The sequence below is a fragment of the Oncorhynchus keta genome, unplaced genomic scaffold, assembly GCF_023373465.1.
Source record: "Oncorhynchus keta strain PuntledgeMale-10-30-2019 unplaced genomic scaffold, Oket_V2 Un_contig_19302_pilon_pilon, whole genome shotgun sequence".
NCBI lineage: Eukaryota > Metazoa > Chordata > Actinopteri > Salmoniformes > Salmonidae > Oncorhynchus > Oncorhynchus keta.
The window spans coordinates 5,288-32,500 of NW_026281393.1; the positions used below are offsets into that span (position 1 = coordinate 5,288).

The following is a 27,213-nucleotide window of genomic DNA, read 5'->3' on the forward strand; positions in this document are numbered from 1 at the left end:
CTCTCATCTCTCCTCCCTCTCCTCCTCTCATCTCTCCTCATCCCTCTCCACCTCTCATCTCTCCTCATCCCTCTCCACCTCTCATCTCTCCTCATCCTCCCTCTCATCCCTCTCCTCATCTCATCTCCTCTCCTCCTCTCATCCCTCCTCATCCCCCTCTCCTCATCTCCCTCTCTCCTCTACTCCTCTCATCTCTCCTCATCTCCTCTACTCCTCTCATCCCTCCTCATCTCCCTCTCTCCTCTACTCCTCTCATCTCTCTCCTCCTCCTCTCATCCCTCTCCTCATCTCTCCTCATCTCCTCCCTCTCTCCTCCTCCTCTCATCTCTCCTCATTTCCTCCCCCTCTCCTCTACTCCTCTCATCTCTCCTCATCTCCTCTCATCTCTCCTCATCTCCTCCCTCTCATCTCTCTCCTCCTCTCCTCCTCAGGGTGAATGGTATGATGTGTAGCTTGGCCCAGCAGTCAGCAGAGAAGATCGACCGCTACAGAGCCCATGCTGGATCAGTGTTCGTCAGGCTCCTCCATAGTAACAACCCTGCAGTACCTCACATCCCCCACCGAGAGGAGCTGCTCGCCATCTTCCCTACGTGAGTCTAAACACATTTACATTGCTGTCATTTAGCAGATGCTGTTATCCAAAGTGACTTACATCTGAAGGTAGCTAGATGAGACAACCACATCACAGTCAGTACATTATCACTCAGAGTAGTTATCAGGTAGCTAGGTGAGACAACCACATCACAGTCAGTACATTATCACTCAGAGTAGTTATCAGGTAGCTAGATGAGACAACCACATCACAGTCAGTACATTATCCCTCAGAGTAGTTATCAGGTAGCTAGATGAGACAACCACATCACAGTCAGTACATTATCACTCAGAGTAGTTATCAGGTAGCTAGATGAGACAAACACACTATCCCTCAACAGAGTGGTTATCAGGTAGCTAGGTGAGGCAACCACATTATCCCTCTGGGTTCTGGGTAATCTCATACAATACTATGGATGTCTCAGGGTAATCTCATACAATACTATGGATGGCTCTGGGTAATCTCATACACGACTCTATGGATGGCTCAGGGTAATCTCATACAGTACTATGGATGTCTCAGGGTAATCTCATACAATACTATGGATGTCTCAGGGTAATCTCATACAGTACTATGGATGTCTCAGGGTAATCTCATACAATACTATGGATGTCTCAGGGTAATCTCATACAGTACTATGGATGTCTCAGGGTAATCTCATACAATACTATGGATGGCTCAGGGTAATCTCATACAATACTATGGATGGCTCAGGGTAATCTCATACAGTACTATGGATGGCTCTGGGTAATCTCATACAGTACTATGGATGGCTCTGGGTAATCTCATACAATACTATGGATGTCTCAGGGTAATCTCATACAGTACTATGGATGTCTCAGGGTAATCTCATACAATACTATGGATGGCTCAGGGTAATCTCATACAGTACTATGGATGGCTCTGGGTAATCTCATACAATACTATGGATGTCTCAGGGTAATCTCATACAGTACTATGGATGTCTCAGGGTAATCTCATACAATACTATGGATGGCTCTGGGTAATCTCATACAGTACTATGGATGTCTCAGGGTAATCTCATACAATACTATGGATGTCTCAGGGTAATCTCATACAGTACTATGGATGTCTCAGGGTAATCTCATACAGTACTATGGATGTCTCAGGGTAATCTCATACAGTACTATGGATGTCTCAGGGTAATCTCATACAGTACTATGGATGTCTCAGGGTAATCTCATACAGTACTATGGATGTCTCAGGGTAATCTCATACAGTACTATGGATGTCTCAGGGTAATCTCATACAGTACTATGGATGTCTCAGGGTAATCTCATACAATACTATGGATGGCTCAGGGTAATCTCATACAATACTATGGATGTCTCAGGGTAATCTCATACAGTGGGCATGTTTCAATGAAAGATTTACAGGTCAGTTATTGAATAGTTATTGGATAAAAGCGTCTGCTAAATGGCATATATTATATTATTATTATTATTATTGAAGAACTAACTGTACCCCGTGTGTGTCTCTGTGCTCTCAGTGAAGGGGCAGAGGGTCTGAACTGGAACGCTCCGTCTCAGGCCTTCCCCCACATCACCCAGCTGCTCCGACTGCCCCAATACCAGTACCACACACTGCTGGGGTTGACCGTGTCTGTAGGAGGACTGACTGAGTCTACGGTACGTGTCTGGAGCCCTGTGTCTGGAGCCCTGTGTCTGGAGCCCTGTGTCTGGAGCCCTGTGTCTGGAGCTCTGTCTGGAGCCCTGTGGAGCCCTGTGTCTGGAGCCCTGTGTCTGGAGCCCTGTGTCTGGAGCCCTGTGTCTGGAGCCCTGTGTCTGTAGCTCTGTGTCTGTAGCTCTGTGTCTGTAGCTCTGTGTCTGGAGCCCTGTGTCTGGCCCTGTGCCCTGTGTCTGGAGCTCTGTGTCTGTAGCTCTGTGTCTGTAGGAGGACTGACTGAGTCTACGGTACGTGTCTGGAGCCCTGTGTCTGTAGCTCTGTGTCTGGAGCTCTGTGTCTGGAGCTCTGTGTCTGTAGCTCTGTGTCTGTAGCCCTGTGCCTGTAGCTCTGTGTCTGTAGCTCTGTGTCTGTAGCTCTGTGCCTGTAGCTCTGTGTCTGTAGCCCTGTGCCTGTAGCGCTGTGTCTGTAGCCCTGTAACTGTGTCTGTAGCCCTGTGCCTATAGCCCTGTCTGTGCCTGTAGCCCTGTGTCTGTAGCCCCACGTCTGTAGCTCTGTGTCTGTAGCCCCACGTCTGTAGCTCTGTCTTTAGCTCCTGTAGCCCTGTGTCTGTAGCCCTGTGTCTGTAACCCTGTGTCTGTAGCTCTGTAACTCTGTGTCTGTAGCTATGTGCCTGTGTCTGTAACTATGTGTCTGTAGCTGTCTTTAGCTCCTGTAGCTCTGTGTCTGTAGCCCTGTGTCTGGAGCTCTGTGTCTGTAGCTCTGTGCCTGTAGCTCTGTGTCTGTAGCTCTGTGTCTGTAGCTCTGTGCCTGTAGCTCTGTGTCTGTAGCTCTGTGTCTGTAGCCCTGTGCCTGTGTCTGTAGCCCTGTGCCTATAGCCCTGTGCCTGTAGCCCTGTGTCTGTAGCCCCACGTCTGTAGCTCTGTGTCTGTAGCCCCACATCTGTAGCTCTGTCTTTAGCTCCTGTAGCCCTGTGTCTGTAGCCCTGTGTCTGTAACCCTGTGTCTGTAGCTCTGTAACTCTGTGTCTGTAGCTATGTGCCTGTGTCTGTAACTATGTGTCTGTAGCTGTCTTTAGCTCCTGTAGCCCTGTGTCTGTAGCGCCCGTGGTCCTGTGTCTGTAGCTCGGTGTCTGTAGTTTGTGGCCCATGTAGCTCTGTGTTTGTAGCTCTGTGTCTGTAGCCAATGTAGCTCCATGTCTGTGGTGCCTGTTGCTCCTGTAGCTCTGTAGATATGTGCCTGTGGCCCGGTGTCAGTGGTGTCTGCAGCCCCGTGTCTGTAGCTCTGTGTCTGTAGCTCTGTGCCTGTAACTCTGTCTGTAACTCTGTCTGTAACTCTGTGTCTGTAGCCCTGTGTCTGTAGCCCTGTGTCTGCAGCTCTGTGTCTGCAGCTCTGTGTCTGTAGCTCTGTGTCTGCAGCTCTGTGTCTGTAGCTCTGTGTCTGTAGCTCTGTGTCTGCAGCTCTGTGTCTGTAGCTCTGTGTCTGTAGCTCTGTGTCTGTAGCTCTGTGTCTGTAGCTCTGTGTCTGTAGCTCTGTGTCTGTAGCTCTGTGTCTGTAGCCCTGTGTCTGTAGCCCTGTGTCTGCAGCTCTGTGTCTGCAGCTCTGTGTCTGCAGCTCTGTGTCTGTAGCTCTGTGTCTGCAGCCCTGTGTCTGCAGCCCTGTGTCTGCAGCCCTGTGTCTGCAGCCCTGTGTCTGTAGCTCTGTGTCTGTAGCCCTGTGTCTGCAGCCCTGTGTCTGCAGCCCTGTGTCTGCAGCCCTGTGTCTGCAGCTCTGTGTCTGCAGCTCTGTGTCTGCAGCCCTGTGTCTGCAGCCCTGTGTCTGTAACTCTGTCTGTAGCCATGTGTCTGTAGCTCTGTGTCTGTAGCCATGTGTCTGTAGCCATGTGTCTGTAGCCATGTGTCTATAGCCATGTGTCTGTAGCTCTGTGTCTGTAGCCCTGTAACTCTGTGCCTGTAGCCATGTGTCTGTAGCTCTGTGTCTGCAGCCCTGTGTCTGCAGCCCTGTGTCTGCAGCCCTGTGTCTGCAGCCCTGTGTCTGCAGCCCTGTGTCTGCAGCCCTGTGTCTGCAGCTCTGTGTCTGCAGCTCTGTGTCTGCGGCTCTGTGTCTGCGGCTCTGTGTCTGCGGCTCTGTGTCTGCGGCTCTGTGTCTGCGGCTCTGTGTCTGCGGCTCTGTGTCTGCGGCTCTGTGTCTGCGGCTCTGTGTCTGCAGCTCTGTGTCTGTAGCTCTGTGTCTGTAGCTCTGTGTCTGTGGCTCTGTGTCTGTAGCTCTGTGTCTGTAGCTCTGTGTCTGTAGCTCTGTGTCTGCAGCTCTGTGTCTGTGGCCCGGTGTCAGTGGTGTCGAAGGCTCTGTGTCTGTAGCCATGTGTCTGTAGCCCTGTGTCTGTAGCTCTGTGTCTGTAGCCCTGTAACTCTGTGCCTGTAGCCATGTGTCTGTAACTCTGTGTCTGTAGCCCTGTGTCTGTAGCCCTGTGTCTGTAGCTCTGTGGCTCTGTGTCTGTAGCCATGTGTCTGTAGCCATGTGTCTGTAGCTCTGTGTCTGTAGCCATGTGTCTATAGCCATGTGTCTATAGCCATGTGTCTGTAGCCATGTGTCTATAGCCATGTGTCTGTAGCCCTGTGTCTGTAGCCCTGTGTCTGTAGCCATGTGTCTATAGCCATGTGTCTGTAGCCATGTGTCTGTAGCCATGTGTCTATAGCCATGTGTCTGTAGCCCTGTGTCTGTAGCTCTGTGTCTGTAGCCCTGTAACTCTGTGCCTGTAGCCATGTGTCTGTAACTCTGTGCCTGTAGCCCTGTGTCTGTAGCTCTGTGTCTGTAGCTCTGTGTCTGTAGCCCTGTGTCTGTAGCAGTGGAGACTCCTCAGAGTGAATTTCATTAAAATGCGAATTGTGAAGTATAAAACAAGTTATCCTTTTCCACATGCCACCAAATAATGGATTAAAACTGTTTTGCAATGAAGGTCTACAGTAGTACCATGGTGTAGCCGGATTCTAGTCGTGAAAGCGTATTTTAACGAATACATTTAAACAAAAAATGTAAATGAACGAGAAGCAAGAGTGAGAGACCAGTGAGTGAGAGACCAGTCAGTGAGTGAGAGAGATACTGTAGCTATATTCCTTTTCTTTTTTTCACTTACTTAGCTAGCTAATGTAGCTAGCTAGTTTAGCCTACTGAAACACCCAGCTCAAACAGAGAAGGATGCTATGATAGCGAGCTGGCTATGGCTATCCAACAGAGAGGGATGCTATGTTAGCTAGCTGGCTATGACTATCCAACAGAGAGGGATGCTATGTTAGCTAGCTGGCTATGGCTATCCAACAGAGAGGGATGCTATGTTAGCGAGCTGGCTATGGCTATCCAACAGAGAGGGATGCTATGTTAGCTAGCTGGCTATGGCTATCCAACAGAGAGGGATGCTATGTTACCTAGCTGGCTATGACTATCCAACAGAGAGGGATGCTATGTTAGCTAGCTGGCTATGGCTATCCAACAGAGAGGGATGCTATGTTAGCTAGCTGGCTATGACTATCCAACAGAGAGGGATGCTATGTTAGCTAGCTGGCTATGGCTGTCCAACAGAGAGGGATGGTATATTAGCTAGCTGGCTATGACTATCCAACAGAGAGGGATGCTATGTTAGCTAGCTGGCTATGACTATCCAACAGAGAGGGATGCTATGTTAGCTAGCTGGCTATGACTATCCAACACTGGAACTCTTCCAAGTCAAGGTAAGCTTTTGGTTTTATTAATGTTTTGCCACCGGGGCCAGTCTGTGTAACTGATAAACTGCTTGCTGACTGTACACTGCACGATTGTAGCGGGTTCACTAAAGGGTTAGTCCTAGTAGCCATGTTGACTATGACGTGACAACAATGTAGGCTGTGTGCGGTTAGCGGTCATGATATGAAGGTTTGGCTTGGAAATGTTTTTTTTCGCCTGGTCACAGACAGCTAATGTGTTGTGCACTGAAGTCCACAAGCGAAGGGAAAAGGTGAGAGGGGGAGAGCACGTAGATAGATGTGAGAAGGAATTTATATACACAAAGAGCTGTTTGTATGTGGCTGCTATGAAAGAGAACTGTGTTTGCGTGTGCTCAGGGGTGTGTTCATTGCACCGATTCTGTAGAAAAACCGGGATAAACATACCTGAATTTGTCCAATAGAAACTCTCGTTTGCAACTGTTGGGACTAATGATTACACTCTAGATCAGCTAGATGCAGGAAAGAGTGTGCAAGGCGGTATTGAATATGTTTAGTCTGTCACCTTTATTCCTCAATTCTCTCGACCTGTGTGCACCTGCGTTGTAAACTGTCCTTCATAGGCTAGGTTATAAACTGTCATTCATAGGCTAGGTTATAAACTGTCCTTCATAGGCTAGGTTATAAACTGTCCTTCATAGGCTAGGTTATAAACTGTCCTTCATAGGCTAGGTTATAAACTGTCCTTCATAGGCTAGGTTATAAACTGTCCTTCATAGGCTAGGTTATAAACTGTCCTTCATAGGCTAGGTTATAAACTGTCATTCATAGGCTAGGTTATAAACTGTCATTCATAGGCTAGGTTATAAACTGTCATTCATAGGCTAGGTTATAAACTGTCATTCATAGGCTAGGTTATAAACTGTCCTTCATAGGCTAGGTTATAAACTGTCCTTCATAGGCTAGGTTATAAACTGTCCTTCATAGGCTAGGTTATAAACTGTCCTTCATAGGCTAGGTTATAAACTGTCCTTCATAGGCTAGGTTATAAACTGTCCTTCATAGGCTAGGTTATAAACTGTCCTTCATAGGCTAGGTTATAAACTGTCCTTCATAGGCTAGGTTATAAACTGTCCTTCATAGGCTAGGTTATAAACTGTCCTTCATAGGCTAGGTTATAAACTGTCCTTCATAGGCTAGGTTATAAACTGTCATTCATAGGCTAGGTTATAAACTGTCATTCATAGGCTAGGTTATAAACTGTCATTCATAGGCTAGGTTATAAACTGTCATTCATAGGCTAGGTTATAAACTGTCCTTCATAGGCTAGGTTATAAACTGTCCTTCATAGGCTAGGTTATAAACTGTCCTTCATAGGCTAGGTTATAAACTGTCCTTCATAGGCTAGGTTATAAACTGTCCTTCATAGGCTAGGTTATAAACTGTCATTCATAGGCTAGGTTATAAACTGTCATTCATAGGCTAGGTTATAAACTGTCATTCATAGGCTAGGTTATAAACTGTCCTTCATAGGCTAGGTTATAAACTGTCCTTCATAGGCTAGGTTATAAACTGTCCTTCATAGGCTAGGTTATAAACTGTCCTTCATAGGCTAGGTTATAAACTGTCCTTCATAGGCTAGGTTATAAACTGTCCTTCATAGGCTAGGTTATAAACTGTCCTTCATAGGCTAGGTTATAAACTGTCCTTCATAGGCTAGGTTATAAACTGTCCTTCATAGGCTAGGTTATAAACTGTCCTTCATAGGCTAGGTTATAAACTGTCCTTCATAGGCTAGGTTATAAACTGTCCTTCATAGGCTAGGTTATAAACTGTCCTTCATAGGCTAGGTTATAAACTGTCCTTCATAGGCTAGGTTATAAACTGTCCTTCATAGGCTAGGTTATAAACTGTCCTTCATAGGCTAGGTTATAAACTGTCCTTCATAGGCTAGGTTATAAACTGTCCTTCATAGGCTAGGTTATAAACTGTCCTTCATAGGCTAGGTTATAAACTGTCCTTCATAGGCTAGGTTATAAACTGTCCTTCATAGGCTAGGTTATAAACTGTCCTTCATAGGCTAGGTTATAAACTGTCCTTCATAGGCTAGGTTATAAACTGTCCTTCATAGGCTAGGTTATAAACTGTCCTTCATAGGCTAGGTTATAAACTGTCCTTCATAGGCTAGGTTATAAACTGTCATTCATAGGCTAGGTTATAAACTGTCATTCATAGGCTAGGTTATAAACTGTCCTTCATAGGCTAGGTTATAAACTGTCCTTCATAGGCTAGGTTATAAACTGTCATTCATAGGCTAGGTTATAAACTGTCATTCATAGGCTAGGTTATAAACTGTCATTCATAGGCTAGGTTATAAACTGTCATTCATAGGCTAGGTTATAAACTGTCATTCATAGGCTAGGTTATAAACTGTCCTTCATAGGCTAGGTTATAAACTGTCCTTCATAGGCTAGGTTATAAACTGTCATTCATAGGCTAGGTTATAAACTGTCATTCATAGGCTAGGTTATAAACTGTCATTCATAGGCTAGGTTATAAACTGTCATTCATAGGCTAGGTTATAAACTGTCCTTCATAGGCTAGGTTATAAACTGTCCTTCATAGGCTAGGTTGTATCAACTCATGATGGGTAGAGGGAACATTCTAGTATCATGTAGTAGCCTAAACCTATCGATGTTACATTGAACTGGGTGAACGGAATATGAATGACAGTCATCCAATATGCTGTAATAGAAATAAATAAAAATAAATCTTAAACGGCACTGACTGCCACTGGTCTGTAGCTATCTGTCTGTAGTTATGTCTGTAGTTATATGCCTGTAGCTATCTGTCTGTAGTTATATGCCTGTAGCTATCTGTCTGTAGTTATGTCTGTAGTTATATGCCTGTCGCTATCTGTCTGTAGTTGTGTCTGTAGTTATATGCCTGTGGCCACAGTATATGTCTGTAGTTGTGTCTGTAGCCATCTGTCTGTAGCCACAGTATGTGTCTGTAGTTATATGCCTGTGGCCACAGTATGTGTCTGTAGTTATATGCCTGTAGCTATCTGTCTGAAGCCACAGTATGTGTCTGTGGTTATCCATCTGTGGCTGCATTGTATGTCTTTAGTTATGTCTGTAGCTATCTGTCTGTAGCTATCTGTCTGTAGCTAGAGCATGTATCTGTGGTTGTCTGTCTGTCGTTATCTGTCTGAAGCTACAGTATCTCACTGTCAGCCCCAGTACCAGTACCACACGCCACTATACCTAACTGTCTGGCCCAGTACCAGTACCACACACCACTATACCTCACTGTCAGCCCCAGTACCAGTACCACACGCCACTATACCTAACTGTCTGGCCCAGTACCAGTACCACACACCACTATACCTCACTGTCAGCCCCAGTACCAGTACCACACACCACTATACCTAACTGTCTGGCCCAGTACCACACACCACTATACCTCACTGTCTGGCCCAGTACCAGTACCACACACCACTATACCTCACTGTCTGGCCCAGTACCACATGCCACTATACCTCACTGTCTGGCCCAGTACCAGTACCACACACCACTATATCTCACTGTCAGCCCCAGTACCAGTACCACACACCACTATACCTCACTGTCAGCCCCAGTACCAGTACCACACGCCACTATATCTGTCTGGCCCAGTACCAGTACCACACACCACTATACCTCACTGTCAGCCCCAGTACCAGTACCACACACCACTAGCCCTCACTGTCTGGCCCAGTACCAGTACCACACACCACTATACCTCACTGTCAGCCCCAGTACCAGTACCACACACCACTATACCTCACTGTCTGGCCCAGTACCAACCCCAGTACCAACCCCAGTACCAGTACCAACCCCAGTACCAACCCCAGTACCAGTACCAACCCCAGTACCAGTACCAACCCCAGTACCAGTACCAACCCCAGTACCAGTACAAACCCCAGCCCCAGTACCAACCCCAGTACCAGTACCAACCCCAGTACCAGCCCCAGTACCAACCCCAGCCCCAGTACCAACCCCAGTACCAGTACCACACACCACTAGCCCCCACTGTCTGGCCCAGTACCAGTACCACACACCACTATACCTCACTGTCTGGCCCAGTACCACACACCACTATACCTCACTGTCTGGCCCAGTACCAGTACCAACCCCAGTACCAGTACCAACCCCAGTACAACCCCAGTACCAACCCCAGTACCAGTACCAACCCCAGCCCCAGTACCAACCCCAGTACCAGTACCAACCCCAGTACCAGCCCCAGTACCAACCCCAGTACCAGTACCAACCCCAGTACCAGTACCACACACCACTAGCCCCCACTGTCTGGCCCAGTACCAGTACCACACACCACTATACCTCACTGTCTGGCCCAGTACCAGTACCACACACCACTATACCTCACTGTGTCCATCGTACATTGACTGTGGTTCCCACACTGCTACCGTCCAAAGACTGCATGTTGTTGCAGATTTGTGAGTCAACGAAAGTCATGATGTTGTCTGTGGAAAAGCACCTTAGTGAAACAGTGGTTTGACCACTGGTCTCTCCAGTGTGTGGGTCTGAAGGCCAGCAGGGGGGGTCCATCACACTGCTAATATTCACACCACCGAGGACACCAGTACCTCCACTCTCATCTGTTCTATCAGTCTTTGTTTCTCGGGCACCAGGCATCAGCTTGACGCTCCTCTGGCCCACATCCACCTGGTTCCTGTAAACAACAACCTAAAACCCAAAACACAGATGGGAGTTGATCCAGAACAAATGGATCTGTGTTTAGTGATGTTGGCTGGTCTTTCCTTTCTTTAAGGATGGGAGTTGATCCAGAACAAATGGATCTGTGTTTAGTGATGTTGGCTGGTCTTTCCTTTCTTTAAGGATGGGAGTTGATCCAGAACAAATGGATCTGTGTTTAGTGATGTTGGCTGGTCTTTCCTTTGGAACACTGGTCCCTTTAATAATGGAACACTGGTCAGTTTAATAATGGAACACTGGTCCCTTTAATAATGGAACACTGGTCCCTTTAATAATGGAACACTGGTCCCTTTAATAATGGAACACTGGTCACTTTAATAATGGAACACTGGTCACTTTAATAATGGAACACTGGTCCCTTTAATAATGGAACACTGGTCACTTTAATAATGGAACACTGGTCCCTTTAATAATGGAACACTGGTCCCTTTAATAATGGAACACTGGTCCCTTTAATAATGGAACACTGGTCCCTTTAATAATGGAACACTGGTCACTTTAATAATGGAACACTGGTCACTTTAATAATGGAACACTGGTCACTTTAATAATGGAACACTGGTCCCTTTAATAATGGAACACTGGTCCCTTTAATAATGGAACACTGGTCACTTTAATAATGGAACACTGGTCACTTTAATAATGGAACACTGGTCACTTTAATAATGGAACACTGGTCCCTTTAATAATGGAACACTGGTCACTTTAATAATGGAACACTGGTCACTTTAATAATGGAACACTGGTCACTTTAATAATGGAACACTGGTCACTTTAATAATGGAACACTGGTCACTTTAATAATGGAACACTGGTCACTTTAATCATGTTCACATATCCTGCATTACTCATCTCATATGTATATACTGTATTCTATTCTACTTTATCTTAGTATATGTCGCTCTGACATTGCTCATCCAAATATTGATATATTCTTAACTCCATTCCTTTACTTTAGGTTGTGTATTGTTAGATATTGCTCCACTGTTGGAGCTAGGAACACAAGCTACACCCTCAATAAGATCTGCTAAATGGTTTTTGTATGTGTTATTTCTCTGTCTCTGACTCTTGCTATAATCTGGCTGGACTGGAGACACACAGACACTTCTGAGGTAGCCAGAACTGTGTCCCTGGGCTGATCAGGAGTTGGTTGTCACACACAACAGTCCAAAGTGATGAAGCATCCTGTTGGATCCTGGAAACTTTCTCATCGTCCTCGTCTCCTTTACCGCCTTTTCACATTCGTGTTGAGATATTGTCAGCTCGGGGGTTTGAACTTGCAACCTTCCGGTTACTAGTCCAACACTCTAACCACTAGACCACCCTGCCGTGATGACATGCTGGTCTTTCAGGGGGGGTATGAGAGGAGAAGAGAGTTGGACTAAGCAGTGGGAGAGGGGGAGGGGAGTCTCACAGGAGATGGTTTATGAAATATCTCAACACGAATGTGAAAAGGCGGTAAAGGAGACGAGGACGATGAGAAAGTTTCCAGGATCCAACAGGATGCTTCATCACTTTGGACTGTTGTGTGTGACAACCAACTCCTGATCAGCCCAGGGACACAGTTCTGGCTACCTCAGAAGTGTCTGTGTGTCTCCAGTCCAGCCAGATTATAGCAAGAGGCAGAGACAGAGAAATAACACATACAAATATCATTTAGCAGATCTATCGTTCTGCCCCTGAACAGGCAGTTAACTCATTGTTCCTAGGCCATCATTGAAAATAAGAATTTGTTCTTAACTGACTTGCCTGGTTAAATAAAGGTCAAATCAAATTTAAAAAACTACAGACATTGCCAAAGTATAGAAGACGGAAGTCCTCTCTCCCTCAGCCCCAGTCAGCTAGGGGAAAGACAACCCCTCTGGGGGGACTAATGTCCCTGGTCTCTCTCCCTCAGCCCCAGTCAGCTAGGGGAAAGACAACCCCTCTGGGGGAACTAATGTCCCTGGTCTCTCTCCCTCAGCCCCAGTCAGCTAGGAGAAAGACAACCCCTCTGGGGGAACTAATGTCCCTGGTCTCTCTCCCTCAGCCCCAGTCAGCTAGGAGAAAGACAACCCCTCTAGGGGGAACTAATGTCCCTGGTCTTTCTCCCTCAGCCCCAGTCAGCTAGGGGAAAGACAACCCCTCTGGGGGGGACTAATGTCCCTGGTCTCTCTCCCTCAGCCCCAGTCAGCTAGGGGAAAGACAACCCCTCTGGAGGGGGACTAATGTCCCTGGTCTCTCCCTCTCAGCCCCAGTCAGCTAGGGAAAGACAACCCCTCTGGGGGACTAATGTCCCTGGTCTCTCTCCCTCAGCCCCAGTCAGCTAGGGGAAAGACAACCCCTCTGGAGGGGGACTAATGTCCCTGGTCTCTCTCCCTCAGCCCCAGTCAGCTAGGGGAAAGACAACCCCTCTGGAGGGGGACTAATGTCCCTGGTCTCTCTCCCTCAGCCCCAGTCAGCTAGGGGAAAGACAACCCCTCTGGGGGAACTAATGTCCCTGGTCTCTCTCCCTCTCAGCCCCAGTCAGCTAGGGGAAAGACAACCCCTCTGGAGGGGGACTAATGTCCCTGGTCTCTCCCTCAGCCCCAGTCAGCTAGGGGAAAGACAACCCCTCTGGGGGGGACTAATGTCCCTGGTCTCTCTCCCTCAGCCCCAGTCAGCTAGGGGAAAGACAACCCCTCTGGGGGACTAATGTCCCTGGTCTCTCTCCCTCAGCCCCAGTCAGCTAGGGGAAAGACAACCCCTCTGGGGGAACTAATGTCCCTGGTCTCTCTCCCTCTCAGCCCCAGTCAGCTAGGGGAAAGACAACCCCTCTGGAGGGGGACTAATGTCCCTGGTCTCTCCCTCAGCCCCAGTCAGCTAGGGGAAAGACAACCCCTCTGGGGGACTAATGTCCCTGGTCTCTCTCCCTCAGCCCCAGTCAGCTAGGGGAAAGACAACCCCTCTGGAGGGGGACTAATGTCCCTGGTCTCTCTCCCTCAGCCCCAGTCAGCTAGGGGAAAGACAACCCCTCTGGGGGGACTAATGTCCCTGGTCTCTCTCCCTCTCAGCCCCAGTCAGCTAGGGGAAAGACAACCCCTCTGGGGGGACTAATGTCCCTGGTCTCTCTCCCTCTCAGCCCCAGTCAGCTAGGGGAAAGACAACCCCTCTGGAGGGGGACTAATGTCCCTGGTCTCTCTCCCTCAGCCCCAGTCAGCTAGGGGAAAGACAACCCCTCTGGGGGGACTAATGTCCCTGGTCTCTCTCCCTCAGCCCCAGTCAGCTAGGGGAAAGACAACCCCTCTGGAGGGGGACTAATGTCCCTGGTCTCTCTCCCTCAGCCCCAGTCAGCTAGGGGAAAGACAACCCCTCTGGGGGGACTAATGTCCCTGGTCTCTCTCCCTCAGCCCCAGTCAGCTAGGGGAAAGACAACCCCTCTAGGGGGAACTAATGTCCCTGGTCTCTCTCCCTCAGCCCCAGTCAGCTAGGGGAAAGACAACCCCTCTGGGGGACTAATGTCCCTGGTCTCTCTCCCTCAGCCCCAGTCAGCTAGGGGAAAGACAACCCCTCTGGGGGACTAATGTCCCTGGTCTCTCTCCCTCAGCCCCAGTCAGCTAGGGGAAAGACAACCCCTCTGGGGGGACTAATGTCCCTGGTCTCTCTCCCTCTCAGCCCCAGTCAGCTAGGAGAAAGACAACCCCTCTGGAGGGGGACTAATGTCCCTGGTCTCTCTCCCTCAGCCCCAGTCAGCTAGGGGAAAGACAACCCCTCTGGGGGGGGGGCTAATGGGAAGACAGAAGTCCTCTCCCCTCCAGCGGGTGTTGATGCTGTGTTGTTGCTATGGGAACGATGAGCCAGTTGTCACCAGCCTTCAGTGTGTCACTCAGTTTCAACCTGTCATCACTATGGGAAGGAAGTGATGCCAGGACATCAGAGTGTGCGTCCCAAAATAGAACCCTCTCCCCTATGGGCCCTGGTCAAAAAGTAGTGCACTATGTAGGAAATAGTGTCATTTGTTACGCAGACAGAGAGATGAGCTGTTTTGACTTAATGTTGCTCAATGAGGCTTCTCACACGGTCCAGACTTACACCATGTTAAACGCAGTGGTAATATCCTGTTCTATACTTTTACTGTTCTGGATCTCAGAGTTTCTACTGATCTGTTACAGTCCTCTGGCTCTGATGTTAACTTCAACATGATGTCTATCTATCAGTCCTCTGTCTGATGTTAACCACACTGATGTCTATCCCTCCCCTCCCCTCCCTCCCTCCCTCCCTCCCTCCCTCCCTCCCTCCCTCCCTCCCTCCCTCCCTCTCTCCTTGTCTCTCCGTCTCTATATCCCTCTCCCTCCCTCCCTCCCTCCCTCCTTGTCTCCCTCCCTCCTTGTCTCCCTCCCTCCTTGTCTCCCTCCCTCCTTGTCTCCCTCCCTCCTTGTCTCCCTCCCTCCCTCCCTCCCCTCTCTCTCCTTGTCTCTCCGTCTCTATATCCCTCTCCCTATCTCCCTCCCTCCTTGTCTCCCTCCCTCCTTGTCTCCCTCCCTCCTTGTCTCCCTCCCTCCTTGTCTCCCTCCCTCCTTGTCTCCCTCCCTCCTTGTCTCCCTCCCTCCTTGTCTCCCTCCCTCCTTGTCTCCCTCCTTGTCTCCCTCCCTCCTTGTCTCCCTCCCTCCTTGTCTCCCTCCCTCCTTGTCTCCCCCTCCTTGTCTCCCTCCTTGTCTCCCTCCCTCCTTGTCTCCCTCCCTCCTTGTCTCCCTCCTTGTCTCCCTCTCTCCTTGTCTCTCCCTCTCTATATCCCTCCTTGTCTCTCCCTCCCGCCCTCCCTCCCTCCTTGTCTCCCTCCCTCCTGCCCTCCCGCCCTCCCTCCCTCTCTCCTTGTCTCTCCGTCTCTATATCCCTCTCTCTCCCTCCCTCCCTCCCTCTCTCCTTGTCTCTCCGTCTCTATATCCCTCTCTCTCCCTCCCTCCCTCCCTCTCTCCTTGTCTCTCCGTCTCTATATCCCTCTCTCTCCCTCCCTCCCTCCCTCCTTGTCTCCCTCCCCATCTCTCCCTCTCTCCCTCCCCCCCTCTCTCTCTCTCTCCCTCCCTCCCTCCCTCCGTCTCCAGGTGCGTTTCTCCTCCCAGTCTCTGTTCGACCACCTGATGCTGATTCAGCAGGATGCAGCAGCACTGGGACAGTTTAGTGAGGCACTGCTGCATGTCTTCAGAGACAACCTGAGAAATGACAGGTACACACACACACACCTTTGTATCCATGCTTTCACACACTCTTTTCTCTCTTTCAGTTTTACAGTCACGTGGGGAGATTTACATTGATAGTTAAAAAATAAATGTTTATTACACTGTCTCTCTCTCTAGTGTCAATCTCAATGAAACTAACCTGGTAAACTACAGAGGAAATGAAACTAACCTGGTAAACTACAGAGGAAATGAAACTAACCTGGTAAACTACAGAGGAAATGAAACTAACCTGGTAAACTACAGAGGAAACTAACCTGGTAAACTACAGAGGAAACTAACCTGGTAAACTACAGAGGAAACTAACCTGGTAAACTACAGAGGAGAGGAAACTAACCTGGTAAACTACAGAGGAAATGAAACTAACCTGGTAAACTACAGAGGAAACTAACCTGGTAAACTACAGAAGAAATGAAACTAACCTGGTAAACTACAGAGGAAACTAACCTGGTAAACTACAGAGGAAATGAAACTAACCTGGTAAACTACAGAGGAAACTAACCTGGTAAACTACAGAGGAAACTAACCTGGTAAACTACAGAGGAAATGAAACTAACCTGGTAAACTACAGAGGAAATGAAACTAACCTGGTAAACTACAGAGGAAACTAACCTGGTAAACTACAGAAGAAATGAAACTAACCTGGTAAACTACAGAGGAAATGAAACTAACCTGGTAAACTACAGAGGAAATGAAACTAACCTGGTAAACTACAGAGGAAATGAAACTAACCTGGTAAACTACAGAGGAAATGAAACTAACCTGGTAAACTACAGAGGAAATGAAACTAACCTGGTAAACTACAGAGGAAACTAACCTGGTAAACTACAGAGGAAACTAACCTGGTAAACTACAGAGGAAACTAACCTGGTAAACTACAGAGGAAACTAACCTGGTAAACTACAGAGGAAACTAACCTGGTAAACTACAGAGGAAACTAACCTGGTAAACTACAGAGGAAATGAAACTAACCTGGTAAACTACAGAGGAAACTAACCTGGTAAACTACAGAGGAAACCTGGTAAACTACAGAGGAAACTAACCTGGTAAACTACAGAGGAAATTAAACTAACCTGGTAAACTACAGAGGAAACTAACCTGGTAAACTACAGAGGAAACTAACCTGGTAAACTACAGAGGAAACTAACCTGGTAAACTACAGAGGAAACTAACCTGGTAAACTACAGAGGAAACTAACCTGGTAAACTACAGAGGAAACTAACCTGGTAAACTACAGAGGAAACTAACCTGGTAAACTACAGTGTGTAATGTGTGTGTGTCTCTGTTTAGGGTGTCTATCCCCTTCCTGAAGATGCTGGACCAGATGCTGGCTAGAGCCTGTGTGTAATGTGTGTGTGTCTCTGTGTAGGGTGTCTATCCCCTTCCTGAAGATGCTGGACCAGATGCTGGCTAGAGCCTGTGTGTAATGTGTGTGTGTGTCTCTGTGTAGGGTGTCTATCTCCTTCCTGAAGATGCTGGACCAGATGCTGGCTAGAGCCTGTGTGTAATGTGTGTGTGTGTGTGTGTGTGTCTCTGTGTAGGGTGTCTATCCCCTTCCTGAAGATGCTGGACCAGATGCTGGCTAGAGCCTGTTTTGACACCTTCACTACAGACCAGGAGTGAGTGGGGTTCATGTTATAGACTGTTCTACTGATGCCTGTTAGGTAGGACTCAGTACTACTTCCTTATCTGGCAGAACCGGGACATTTAGAAGAGTTATAGTGTTGTGTATGTAGAATACATGAAGATATGTAATATAGTGGCTGATGGAATGAATAGACGCTACGCTAATCTGTTATTTGCTCTCTCTGCTCTTCTCTCTCTCCTCTCTCTGTTTCTCTCTTTTCTTCTCTGCTCTCTTTCTCTTGCCTCTATCCTCTATTCTCTCTCTTTTTCTCTCTTCTCTGCTCTCTCTCTCTTGCCTCCATCCTCTATTCTCTCTCTCCTCTTCTCTGCTCTCTCTTGCCTCTATCCTCTATTCTCTCTCTCCTCTTCTCTGCTCTCTCTCTTGCCTCCATCCTCTATTCTCTCTCTCCTCTTCTCTGCTCTCTCTCTTGCCTCTATTCTCTCTCTCTCTTTCTCTCTCTCTCTCTCTCTCTCTTGCCTCTATTCTTTCTCTCTCTCTCTCTGTCTCTCTCTCTCTCTCTCTCTCTCTCTCTCTCTCTCGCTCTCGCGCTCTCTCTCTCTCGCTCTCGCGCTCTCTCTCTCTCTCTCTCTAGTCATCAGTTCTGTGTGGACTTGTTGTCTCTCTGTAAGGAAGAGATTAAGAAGTCCAAGGACACTCAGAAGCTCCGCTCCGCCATCGCTGTGTGAGTGGGGTTTCTTTTAACACACAGACACACACACACAGACACACACACACACACACACACACACACACACACACACACACACACACACACACACACACACTCCAAATACATGTCCACTGCATCTCACCTCTGATACAGTGTTAAAACATTTAGTCACACAACCTAATATACACACTCCTCCTAACCCTACTCTCTCTCCTCCTAACCCTACTCTCTCTCCTCCTAACCCTACTCTCTCTCCTCCTAACCCTACTCTCTCTCCTCCTAACCCTACTCTCTCTCCTCCTAACCTCTCTCCTCCTAACCCTACTCTCTCTCCTCCTAACCCTACTCTCTCTCCTCCTAACCCTACTCTCTCTCCTCCTAACCCTACTCTCTCTCCTCCTAACCCTACTCTCTGATCCTCCTAACCCTACTCTCTGATCCTCCTAACCCTACTCTCTCTCCTCCTAACCCTACTCTCTCTCCTCCTAACCCTACTCTCTCTCCTCCTAACCCTACTCTCTCTCCTCCTAACCCTACTCTCTCTCCTCCTAACCCTACTCTCTCTCCTCCTAACCCTACTCTCTCTCCTCCTAACCCTACTCTCTCTCCTCCTAACCCTACTCTCTCTCCTCCTAACCCTACTCTCTCTCCTCCTAACCCTACTCTCTCTCCTCCTAACCCTACTCTCTCTCCTCCTAACCCTACTCTCTCTCCTCCTAACCCTACTCTCTCTCCTCCTAACCCTACTCTCTCTCCTCCTAACCCTACTCTCTCTCCTCCTAACCCTGCTCTCTCTCCCCTAACCCTGCTCTCTCTCCTCCTAACCCTACTCTCTCTCCTCCTAACCCTGCTCTCTCTCCTCCTAACCCTGCTCTCTCTCCTCCTAACCCTGCTCTCTCTCCTCCTAACCCTGCTCTCTCTCCTCCTAACCCTGCTCTCTCTCCTCCTAACCCTGCTCTCTCTCCTCCTAACCCTGCTCTCTCTCCTCCTAACCCTGCTCTCTCTCCTCCTAACCCTGCTCTCTCTCCTCCTAACCCTGCTCTCTCTCCTCCTAACCCTGCTCTCTCTCCTCCTAACCCTGCTCTCTCTCCTCCTAACCCTGCTCTCTCTCCTCCTAACCCTGCTCTCTCTCCTCCTAACCCTGCTCTCTCTCCTCCTAACCCTGCTCTCTCTCCTCCTAACCCTGCTCTCTCTCCTCCTAACCCTGCTCTCTCTCCTCCTAACCCTGCTCTCTCTCCTCCTAACCCTGCTCTCTCTCCTCCTAACCCTGCTCTCTCTCCTCCTAACCCTGCTCTCTCTCCTCCTAACCCTGCTCTCTCTCCTCCTAACCCTGCTCTCTCTCCTCCTAACCCTGCTCTCTCTCCTCCTAACCCTGCTCTCTCTCCTCCTAACCCTGCTCTCTCTCCTCCTAACCCTGCTCTCTCTCCTCCTAACCCTGCTCTCTCTCCTCCTAACCCTGCTCTCTCTCCTCCTAACCCTGCTCTCTCTCCTCCTAACCCTCTCTCTCTCCTCCTAACCCTGCTCTCTCTCCTCCTAACCCTACTCTCTCTCCTCCTAACCCTACTCTCTCTCCTCCTAACCCTACTCTCTCTCCTCCTAACCCTACTCTCTCTCCCCTAACCCTACTCTCTCTCCTCCTAACCCTACTCTCTCTCCTCCTAACCCTACTCTCTCTCCCCTAACCCTACTCTCTCTCCCCCTAACCCTACTCTCTCTCCTCCTAACCCTACTCTCTCTCCTCCTAAACCTACTCTCTCTCCTCCTAAACCTACTCTCTCTCCTCCTAAACCTACTCTCTCTCCTCCTAAACCTACTCTCTCTCCTCCTAAACCTACTCTCTCTCCTCCTAAACCTACTCTCTCTCCTCCTAACCCTACTCTCTCTCCTCCTAACCCTACTCTCTCTCCTCCTAACCCTACTCTCTCTCCTCCTAACCCTACTCTCTGATCCTCCTAACCCTCTCTCTGATCCTCCTAACCCTACTCTCTCTCCTCCTAACCCTACTCTCTGATCCTCCTAACCCTACTCTCTGATCCTCCTAACCCTACTCTCTGATCCTCCTAACCCTACTCTCTGATCCTCCTAACCCTACTCTCTCTCCTCCTAACCCTACTCTCTCTCCTCCTAACCCTACTCTCTCTCCTCCTAACCCTACTCTCTCTCCTCCTAACCCTACTCTCTCTCCTCCTAACCCTACTCTCTCTCCTCCTAACCCTACTCTCTCTCCTCCTAACCCTACTCTCTCTCCTCCTAACCCTACTCTCTCTCCTCCTAACCCTACTCTCTCTCCTCCTAACCCTACTCTCTCTCCTCCTAACCCTACTCTCTCTCCTCCTAACCCTACTCTCTCTCCTCCTAACCCTACTCTCTCTCCTCCTAACCCTACTCTCTCTCCTCCGACCCTACTCTCTCTCCTCCAGACCCTACTCTCTCTCCTCCTAACCCTACTCTCTCTCCTCCAGACCCTACTCTCTCTCCTCCTAACCCTACTCTCTCTCCCCCGAACCCTACTCTCTCTCCTCCGAACCCTACTCTCTCTCCTCCTAACCCTACACTCTCTCCTCCGAACCCTACTCTCTCTCCTCCGAACCCTACTCTCTCTCCCCCGAACCCTACTCTCTCTCTTCCGAACCCGAACCCTACTCTCTCTCCTCCGAACCCTACTCTCTCTCCTCCGAACCCTACACTCTCTCCTCCAAACCCGAACCCTACTCTCTCTCCCCTCCTGTAGGTTCTGTGGTCTGATCCAGTTCCAGGGAGAGGTCCGTAAGAAGGTTCTGTTCCAGCTGCTGCTGCTCCTCTGTCACCCCTTCCCTGTGGTGAGTTAGCTCTCTCTCTCTCTGCATCTCTCATCTCTGTCTCTCTCTCTCTCTGCATCTCATCTCTCTCTCTCTCTGCATCTCTCTCTCTCATCTCTCTCTCTCTCTGCATCTCATCTCTCTCTCTCTCATCTGTCTCTATGCCTCTCTGTTTCTCTCTCTGCCTCGCATCTGTCTCTCTCTCTCTGCATCTCATCTCTCTCTCTCTGCATCTCATCTCTCTCTCTCTGCATCTCATCTCTCTCTCTCTGCATCTCATCTCTCTCTCTCTGCATCTCTCTCTCTCTGCATCTCATCTCTCTCTCTCTCATCTCTCTCTCTCTCTCTCTGCCTCTCTCTCTCTCTCTCTCTCTCTCTCTCTCTCTGCCTCTCTCTCATCTGCCTCTCTCTCTCTGCCTCTCTCTCTCTCTCTGCTCTCTCTCTCTCTCTGCCTCTCTCTCTCTCTCTCTGCCTCTCTCTCTCTCTGCCTCTCTCTCTCTCTCTGCCTCTCTCTCTCTCTCTGCCTCTCTCTCTCTGCCTCTCTCTCTCTCTCTCTCTCTGCCTCTCTCTCTCTGCCTCTCTCTCTCTGCCTCTCTCTCTCTGCCTCTCTCTCTGCCTCTCTCTCATCTGCCTCTCTCTCATCTGTCTCTCTCTCATCTGTCTCTCTCTCATCTGTCTCTCTCTCATCTGTCTCTCTCTCATCTGTCTCTCTCTCATCTGTCTCTCTCATCTGTCTCTCTCTCTCTGCCTCTCTCTCATCTGTCTCTCTCTCTGCCTCTCTCTCTCTGCCTCTCTCTCATCTGCCTCTCTCTCTCTGCCTCTCTCTCATCTGCCTCTCTCATCTGTCTCTCTCTCATCTGTCTCTCTCTCATCTGTCTCTCTCATCTGTCTCTCTCATCTGTCTCTCTCATCTGTCTCTCTCTCTGCCTCTCTCTCATCTGCCTCTCTCTCTGCCTCTCTCTCATCTGCCTCTCTCTCATCTGCCTCTCTCTCTCTGCCTCTCTCTCTCTCTCTCTCATCTCTCTCTCATCTGCCTCTCTCTCATCTGCCTCTCTCTCATCTGTCTCTCTCATCTGTCTCTCTCATCTGTCTCTCTCTCATCTGTCTCTCTCTCATCTGTCTCTCTCTCATCTGTCTCTCTCTCATCTGTCTCTCTCTCTCTGCCTCTCTCTCTCTGCCTCTCTCTCATCTGCCTCTCTCTCATCTGTCTCTCTCTCTGCCTCTCTCTCTCTGCCTCTCTCTCATCTGCCTCTCTCTCTGCCTCTCTCTCATCTGCCTCTCTCTCATCTGCCTCTCTCTCTCTGCCTCTCTCTCATCTGCCTCTCTCTCTGCCTCTCTCTCATCTGTCTCTCTCATCTGTCTCTCTCTCTGCCTCTCTCTCATCTGCCTCTCTCTCATCTGTCTCTCTCTCTCTGCCTCTCTCTCTCTGCCTCTCTCTCTCTGCCTCTCTCTCTCTGCCTCTCTCTCATCTGCCTCTCTCTCATCTGCCTCTCTCTCTCTGCCTCTCTCTCATCTGCCTCTCTCTCTGCCTCTCTCTCATCTGTCTCTCTCATCTGCCTCTCTCTCTCTGCCTCTCTCTCATCTGCCTCTCTCTCATCTGTCTCTCTCTCTCTGCCTCTCTCTCTCTGCCTCTCTCTCTCTGCCTCTCTCTCTCTGCCTCTCTCTCATCTGCCTCTCTCTCATCTGTCTCTCTCTCATCTGCCTCTCTCTCTCTGCCTCTCTCTCTCTGCCTCTCTCTCATCTGCCTCTCTCTCATCTGCCTCTCTCTCTCTGCCTCTCTCTCATCTGCCTCTCTCTCATCTGCTCTCTCTCATCTCTCATCTGCCTCTCTCTCTCATCTGCCTCTCTCTCTCATCTGCCTCTCTCTCATCTGCCTCTCTCTCATCTGCCTCTCTCTCATCTGCCTCTCTCTCATCTGCCTCTCTCTCTCATCTGCCTCTCTCTCATCTGCCTCTCTCTCATCTGCCTCTCTCTCTGCCTCTCTCTCTCTGCCTCTCTCTCATCTGCCTCTCTCTCATCTGCCTCTCTCTCATCTGCCTCTCTCTCATCTGCCTCTCTCTCATCTGTCTCTCTCTCTCTGCCTCTCTCTCATCTGTCTCTCTCTCTCTCATCTGTCTCTCTCTCATCTGTCTCTCTCTCTCTGCCTCTCTCTCATCTGCCTCTCTCTCATCTGTCTCTCTCTCATCTGCCTCTCTCTCATCTGCCTCTCTCTCATCTGTCTCTCTCATCTGTCTCTCTCATCTGTCTCTCTCATCTGTCTCTCTCATCTGTCTCTCTCTCTGCCTCTCTCTCATCTGCCTCTCTCTCTCTGCCTCTCTCTCTCTGCCTCTCTCTCATCTGCCTCTCTCTCATCTGTCTCTCTCTCATCTGTCTCTCTCATCTGTCTCTCTCATCTGTCTCTCTCATCTGTCTCTCTCATCTGTCTCTCTCTCTGCCTCTCTCTCTCTCTCTCTCTGCCTCTCTCTCATCTGCCTCTCTCTCATCTGTCTCTCTCTCATCTGTCTCTCTCTCATCTGTCTCTCTCTCTCTGCCTCTCTCTCTCTGCCTCTCTCTCATCTGTCTCTCTCTCTGCCTCTCTCTCTGCCTCTCTCTCATCTGCCTCTCTCTCTGCCTCTCTCTCATCTGCCTCTCTCTCATCTGCCTCTCTCTCATCTGCCTCTCTCTCATCTGCCTCTCTCTCATCTGCCTCTCTCTCTGCCTCTCTCTCATCTGCCTCTCTCTCATCTGCCTCTCTCTCTCTGCCTCTCTCTCTCTGCCTCTCTCTCATCTGCCTCTCTCTCATCTGTCTCTCTCTCATCTGTCTCTCTCATCTGTCTCTCTCATCTGTCTCTCTCATCTGTCTCTCTCTCTGCCTCTCTCTCTCTCTGCCTCTCTCTCATCTGCCTCTCTCTCATCTGCCTCTCTCTCATCTGTCTCTCTCTCTCTGCCTCTCTCTCATCTGTCTCTCTCTCTGTCTCTCTCTCTGCCCTCTCTCTCTGCCTCTCTCTCATCTGCCTCTCTCTCTGCCTCTCTCTCATCTGCCTCTCTCTCATCTGCCTCTCTCTCATCTGTCTCTCTCTCATCTGTCTCTCTCATCTGTCTCTCTCATCTGTCTCTCTCTCTGCCTCTCTCTCATCTGCCTCTCTCTCTGCCTCTCTCTCTCTGCCTCTCTCTCATCTGCTCTCTCTCATCTGTCTCTCTCTCATCTGTCTCTCTCATCTGTCTCTCTCATCTGTCTCTCTCATCTGTCTCTCTCATCTGTCTCTCTCTCTGCCTCTCTCTCATCTGCCTCTCTCTCATCTGTCTCTCTCTCTCTGCCTCTCTCTCTGCCTCTCTCTCATCTGTCTCTCTCTCTCTCTGCCTCTCTCTCTCTGCCTCTCTCTCATCTGCCTCTCTCTCATCTGTCTCTCTCTCATCTGCCTCTCTCTCTGCCTCTCTCTCTCTGCCTCTCTCTCATCTGCCTCTCTCTCATCTGTCTCTCTCTCATCTGCCTCTCTCTCTCTGCCTCTCTCTCTCTGCCTCTCTCTCATCTGCCTCTCTCTCATCTGTCTCTCTCAATTTCAATGTAAGGGTTTTTATTGTCATGGAAAACATATGTTTACATTGCCAAAGCAAGTGAAATAAATCATATACAAAAGTGAAATAAACAGTAAACATTACACTCACAAGTTCCAAAGGAATAAAGACATTTCAGATGTCTTTATACAGAGTTGTAATGATGTGCAAATAGTACAAAAACTGGTTGACCTTTTCTTGTGGCAACAGGTCACAAATCTTGCTGCTGTGATGTCACACTGTGGTATTTCACCCAATCGATCACTTCCTTTTAGGTGGTTGTAGATTTTAGTGGGTATCGGCCTAATTCTGCTCTGCGTGCATTATTTGGTGTTTTACGTTGTACACTGAGGATATTTTTGCAGAATTTTGCATGTAGAGTCTCAAATTGTTTTTTTTGTCCCATTTTGTGAATTCTTGGTTGGTGGGCGGACCCCAGACTTCACAACCTTAAAGGATAATAGGTTCTATAACTGATTCAAGTGTTTTTAACCAGATCATAATTGGTATGTCAAATTTTATGTTCCTTTTGATGGTGTAGAAGACATTTAGAAGACCCTTCTTGCCTTGTCTCTCAGCTCGTTCACAGCTTTGTGGAAGTTACCTGTGATGCTGATGTTTAGGCCGAGGTTTGTATAGTTATTTTTGTGTTCTCGGGAAATGGTGTCTAGATGGAATTTGTATTTGTCGTCCTGGTGACTGGACCTTTTTTGGAACACCATTATTTTGGTCTTACTGAGATTTACTGTCAGGGCCCAGGTCTGACAGAATCTGTGCAGAAGATCTAGGTGCTGCTGTAGGCCCTCCTTGGTTGGTGACAGATCTAGGTGCTGCTGGGGGCTTTCCTTGGTTGGTGACAGATCTAGGTGCTGCTGGAGGCTTTCCTTGGTTGGTGACAGATCTAGGTGCTGCTGTAGGCTTTCCTTGGTTGGTGATAGATCTAGGTGCTGCTGTAGGCCCTCCTTGGTTGGTGACAGATCTAGGTGCTGCTGTAGGCTTTCCTTGGTTGGGGACAGATCTAGGTGCTGCTGTAGGCTTTCCTTGGTTGGTGACAGATCTAGGTGCTGCTGTAGGCTCTCCTTGGTTGGTGACAGATCTAGGTGCTGCTGTAGGCTTTCCTTGGTTGGGGACAGATCTAGGTGCTGCTGTAGGCCCTCCTTGGTTGGGGACAGATCTAGGTGCTGCTGTAGGCCCTCCTTGGTTGGGGACAGATCTAGGTGCTGCTGTAGGCCCTCCTTGGTTGGTGACAGATCTAGGTGCTGCTGTAGGCCCTCCTTGGTTGGTGACAGATCTAGGTGCTGCTGTAGGCCCTCCTTGGTTGGGGACAGATCTAGGCGCTGCTGAAGGCCATCCTCGGTTGAGCACAGATCAAAGTGCTGCTGCAGGCCCCCCTTGGTAGAGGACAGATCTAGGTGCTGCTGTAGGCCCTCCTTGGATGGGCACAGATCTAGGTGCTGCTGTAGGCCCTCCTTGGTTGGGGACAGATCTAGGTGCTGCTGTAGGCCCTCCTTGGTTGGTGACAGATCTAGGTGCTGCTGTAGGCCCTCCTTGGTTGGTGACAGATCTAGGTGCTGCTGTAGGCCCTCCTTGGTTGGGGACAGATCTAGGTGCTGCTGTAGACCCTCCTTGGTTGGGAACAGATCTAGGTGCTGCTGTAGGTCCTCCTTGGTTGAGGACAGATCTAGGTGCTGCTGTAGGCCCTCCTTGGTTGGGGACAGATCTAGGTGCTGCTGTAGGCCCTCCTTGGTTGGGGACAGATCTAGGTGCTGCTGTAGGCCCTCCTTGGTTGGGAACAGATCTAGGTGTTGCTGTAGGTCCTCCTTGGTTGGGGACAGATCTAGGTGCTGCTGTAGGCCCTCCTTGGTTGGTGACAGATCTAGATGCTGCTGTAGGCCCTCCTTGGTTGGGGACAGATCTAGGTGCTGCTGTAGGCCCTCCTTGGTTGGTGACAGATCTAGGTGCTGCTGGAGGCTTTCCTTGGTTGGGGACAGATCTAGGTGCTGCTGTAGGCCCTCCTTGGTTGGGGACAGATCTAGGTGCTGCTGTAGGCTTTCCTTGGTTGGGGACAGATCTAGGTGCTGCTGTAGGCTTTCCTTGGTTGGTGACAGATCTAGGTGCTGCTGTAGGCTTTTCTTGGTTGGGGACAGATCTAGGTGCTGCTGTAGGCCCTCCTTGGTTGGTGACAGATCTAGGTGCTGCTGTAGGCTTTCTTTGGTTGGTGACAGATCTAGGTGCTGCTGTAGGCCCTCCTTGGTTGGGGACAGATCTAGGTGCTGCTGTAGGCCCTCCTTGGTTGGGGACAGAAGCACCAGATCAACAGCAGACATTTGACTTCAGATTCTAATAGGGTGAGGCCGGGTGCTGCAGACTTGGCGAGGGCACTAGATGTTATATATGTTGAAGACGGTGGGGCTTAAGCTGCATCCCTGTCTCACCCCCGACCCTGTGGAAGGAAATGTGTGTGTGTTGCCATAGTGAAGGCGTAGACTCAGGTTTTATGGGTCTCTATGTTTTTGGTTGGACACATTTCTCAATTTCTTTCGTAGGTTTTTGCGATCTATTTGTCATTGTTGTTAATTTTCTTAGGTTTTCTGCCTGACATGTTTAGATTTGATAGGGAATCTGAGAGGTCAAATATACTGTTTAGGTTTTCTACTGCCAAGTTTACACCATCACTATTACAG

At 49.2% G+C, this 27,213-nt stretch overlaps 1 protein-coding gene and 5 long non-coding RNA genes across 30 annotated transcripts in view; 2 read left to right on the forward strand and 4 right to left on the reverse strand.

Moving 5' to 3' along the window:
- Positions 1-437: 437 nt before the first annotated feature.
- Positions 438-27,213, forward strand: part of LOC127920388 (tubulin-specific chaperone D-like) — a gene marked incomplete at its 3' end in the record, with an annotated part of 27,359 nt that continues 583 nt past the window's right edge. Inside the window, exons 1-6 of the mRNA XM_052504467.1 lie at positions 438-590; positions 2,103-2,241; positions 15,769-15,890; positions 17,442-17,519; positions 18,120-18,209; positions 20,929-21,016. Coding sequence (XP_052360427.1) covers positions 442-590; positions 2,103-2,241; positions 15,769-15,890; positions 17,442-17,519; positions 18,120-18,209; positions 20,929-21,016 — 666 coding nt within the window. The remainder of the gene's footprint in view (positions 591-2,102; positions 2,242-15,768; positions 15,891-17,441; positions 17,520-18,119; positions 18,210-20,928; positions 21,017-27,213) is intronic.
- Positions 12,509-14,896, reverse strand: LOC127920391 (uncharacterized). 4 transcript variants are annotated; one of them, XR_008106139.1, is made up of 3 exons: positions 14,384-14,896; positions 13,851-14,116; positions 12,509-12,777 (listed from the first exon to the last, which is right to left on the reverse strand). It is a non-coding gene; the product is annotated as an uncharacterized LOC127920391 (long non-coding RNA). The 4 variants fall into 4 exon arrangements; XR_008106140.1 differs by lacking the exon at positions 14,384-14,896 and adding an exon at positions 14,248-14,362; XR_008106141.1 differs by lacking the exon at positions 14,384-14,896 and adding an exon at positions 14,183-14,329 and having other exon boundaries at positions 13,917-14,116.
- Positions 15,914-17,162, reverse strand: LOC127920389 (uncharacterized). 21 transcript variants are annotated; one of them, XR_008106133.1, is made up of 4 exons: positions 16,970-17,156; positions 16,543-16,918; positions 16,238-16,427; positions 15,914-16,157 (listed from the first exon to the last, which is right to left on the reverse strand). It is a non-coding gene; the product is annotated as an uncharacterized LOC127920389 (long non-coding RNA). The 21 variants fall into 21 exon arrangements; XR_008106126.1 differs by having other exon boundaries at positions 16,238-16,457; XR_008106128.1 differs by having other exon boundaries at positions 16,238-16,487.
- On the reverse strand, positions 18,284-20,920 carry LOC127920390 (uncharacterized). 2 transcript variants are annotated; one of them, XR_008106137.1, is made up of 3 exons: positions 20,899-20,920; positions 18,730-18,996; positions 18,284-18,502 (listed from the first exon to the last, which is right to left on the reverse strand). It is a non-coding gene; the product is annotated as an uncharacterized LOC127920390 (long non-coding RNA). The 2 variants fall into 2 exon arrangements; XR_008106136.1 differs by having other exon boundaries at positions 18,709-18,996.
- LOC127920393 (uncharacterized) lies at positions 19,880-20,349 on the reverse strand. The gene is made up of 3 exons (XR_008106143.1): positions 20,246-20,349; positions 20,008-20,159; positions 19,880-19,923 (listed from the first exon to the last, which is right to left on the reverse strand). It is a non-coding gene; the product is annotated as an uncharacterized LOC127920393 (long non-coding RNA).
- Positions 25,502-26,666, forward strand: LOC127920392 (uncharacterized). Its single transcript, XR_008106142.1, has 4 exons — positions 25,502-25,590; positions 25,630-25,746; positions 25,981-26,448; positions 26,527-26,666. It is a non-coding gene; the product is annotated as an uncharacterized LOC127920392 (long non-coding RNA).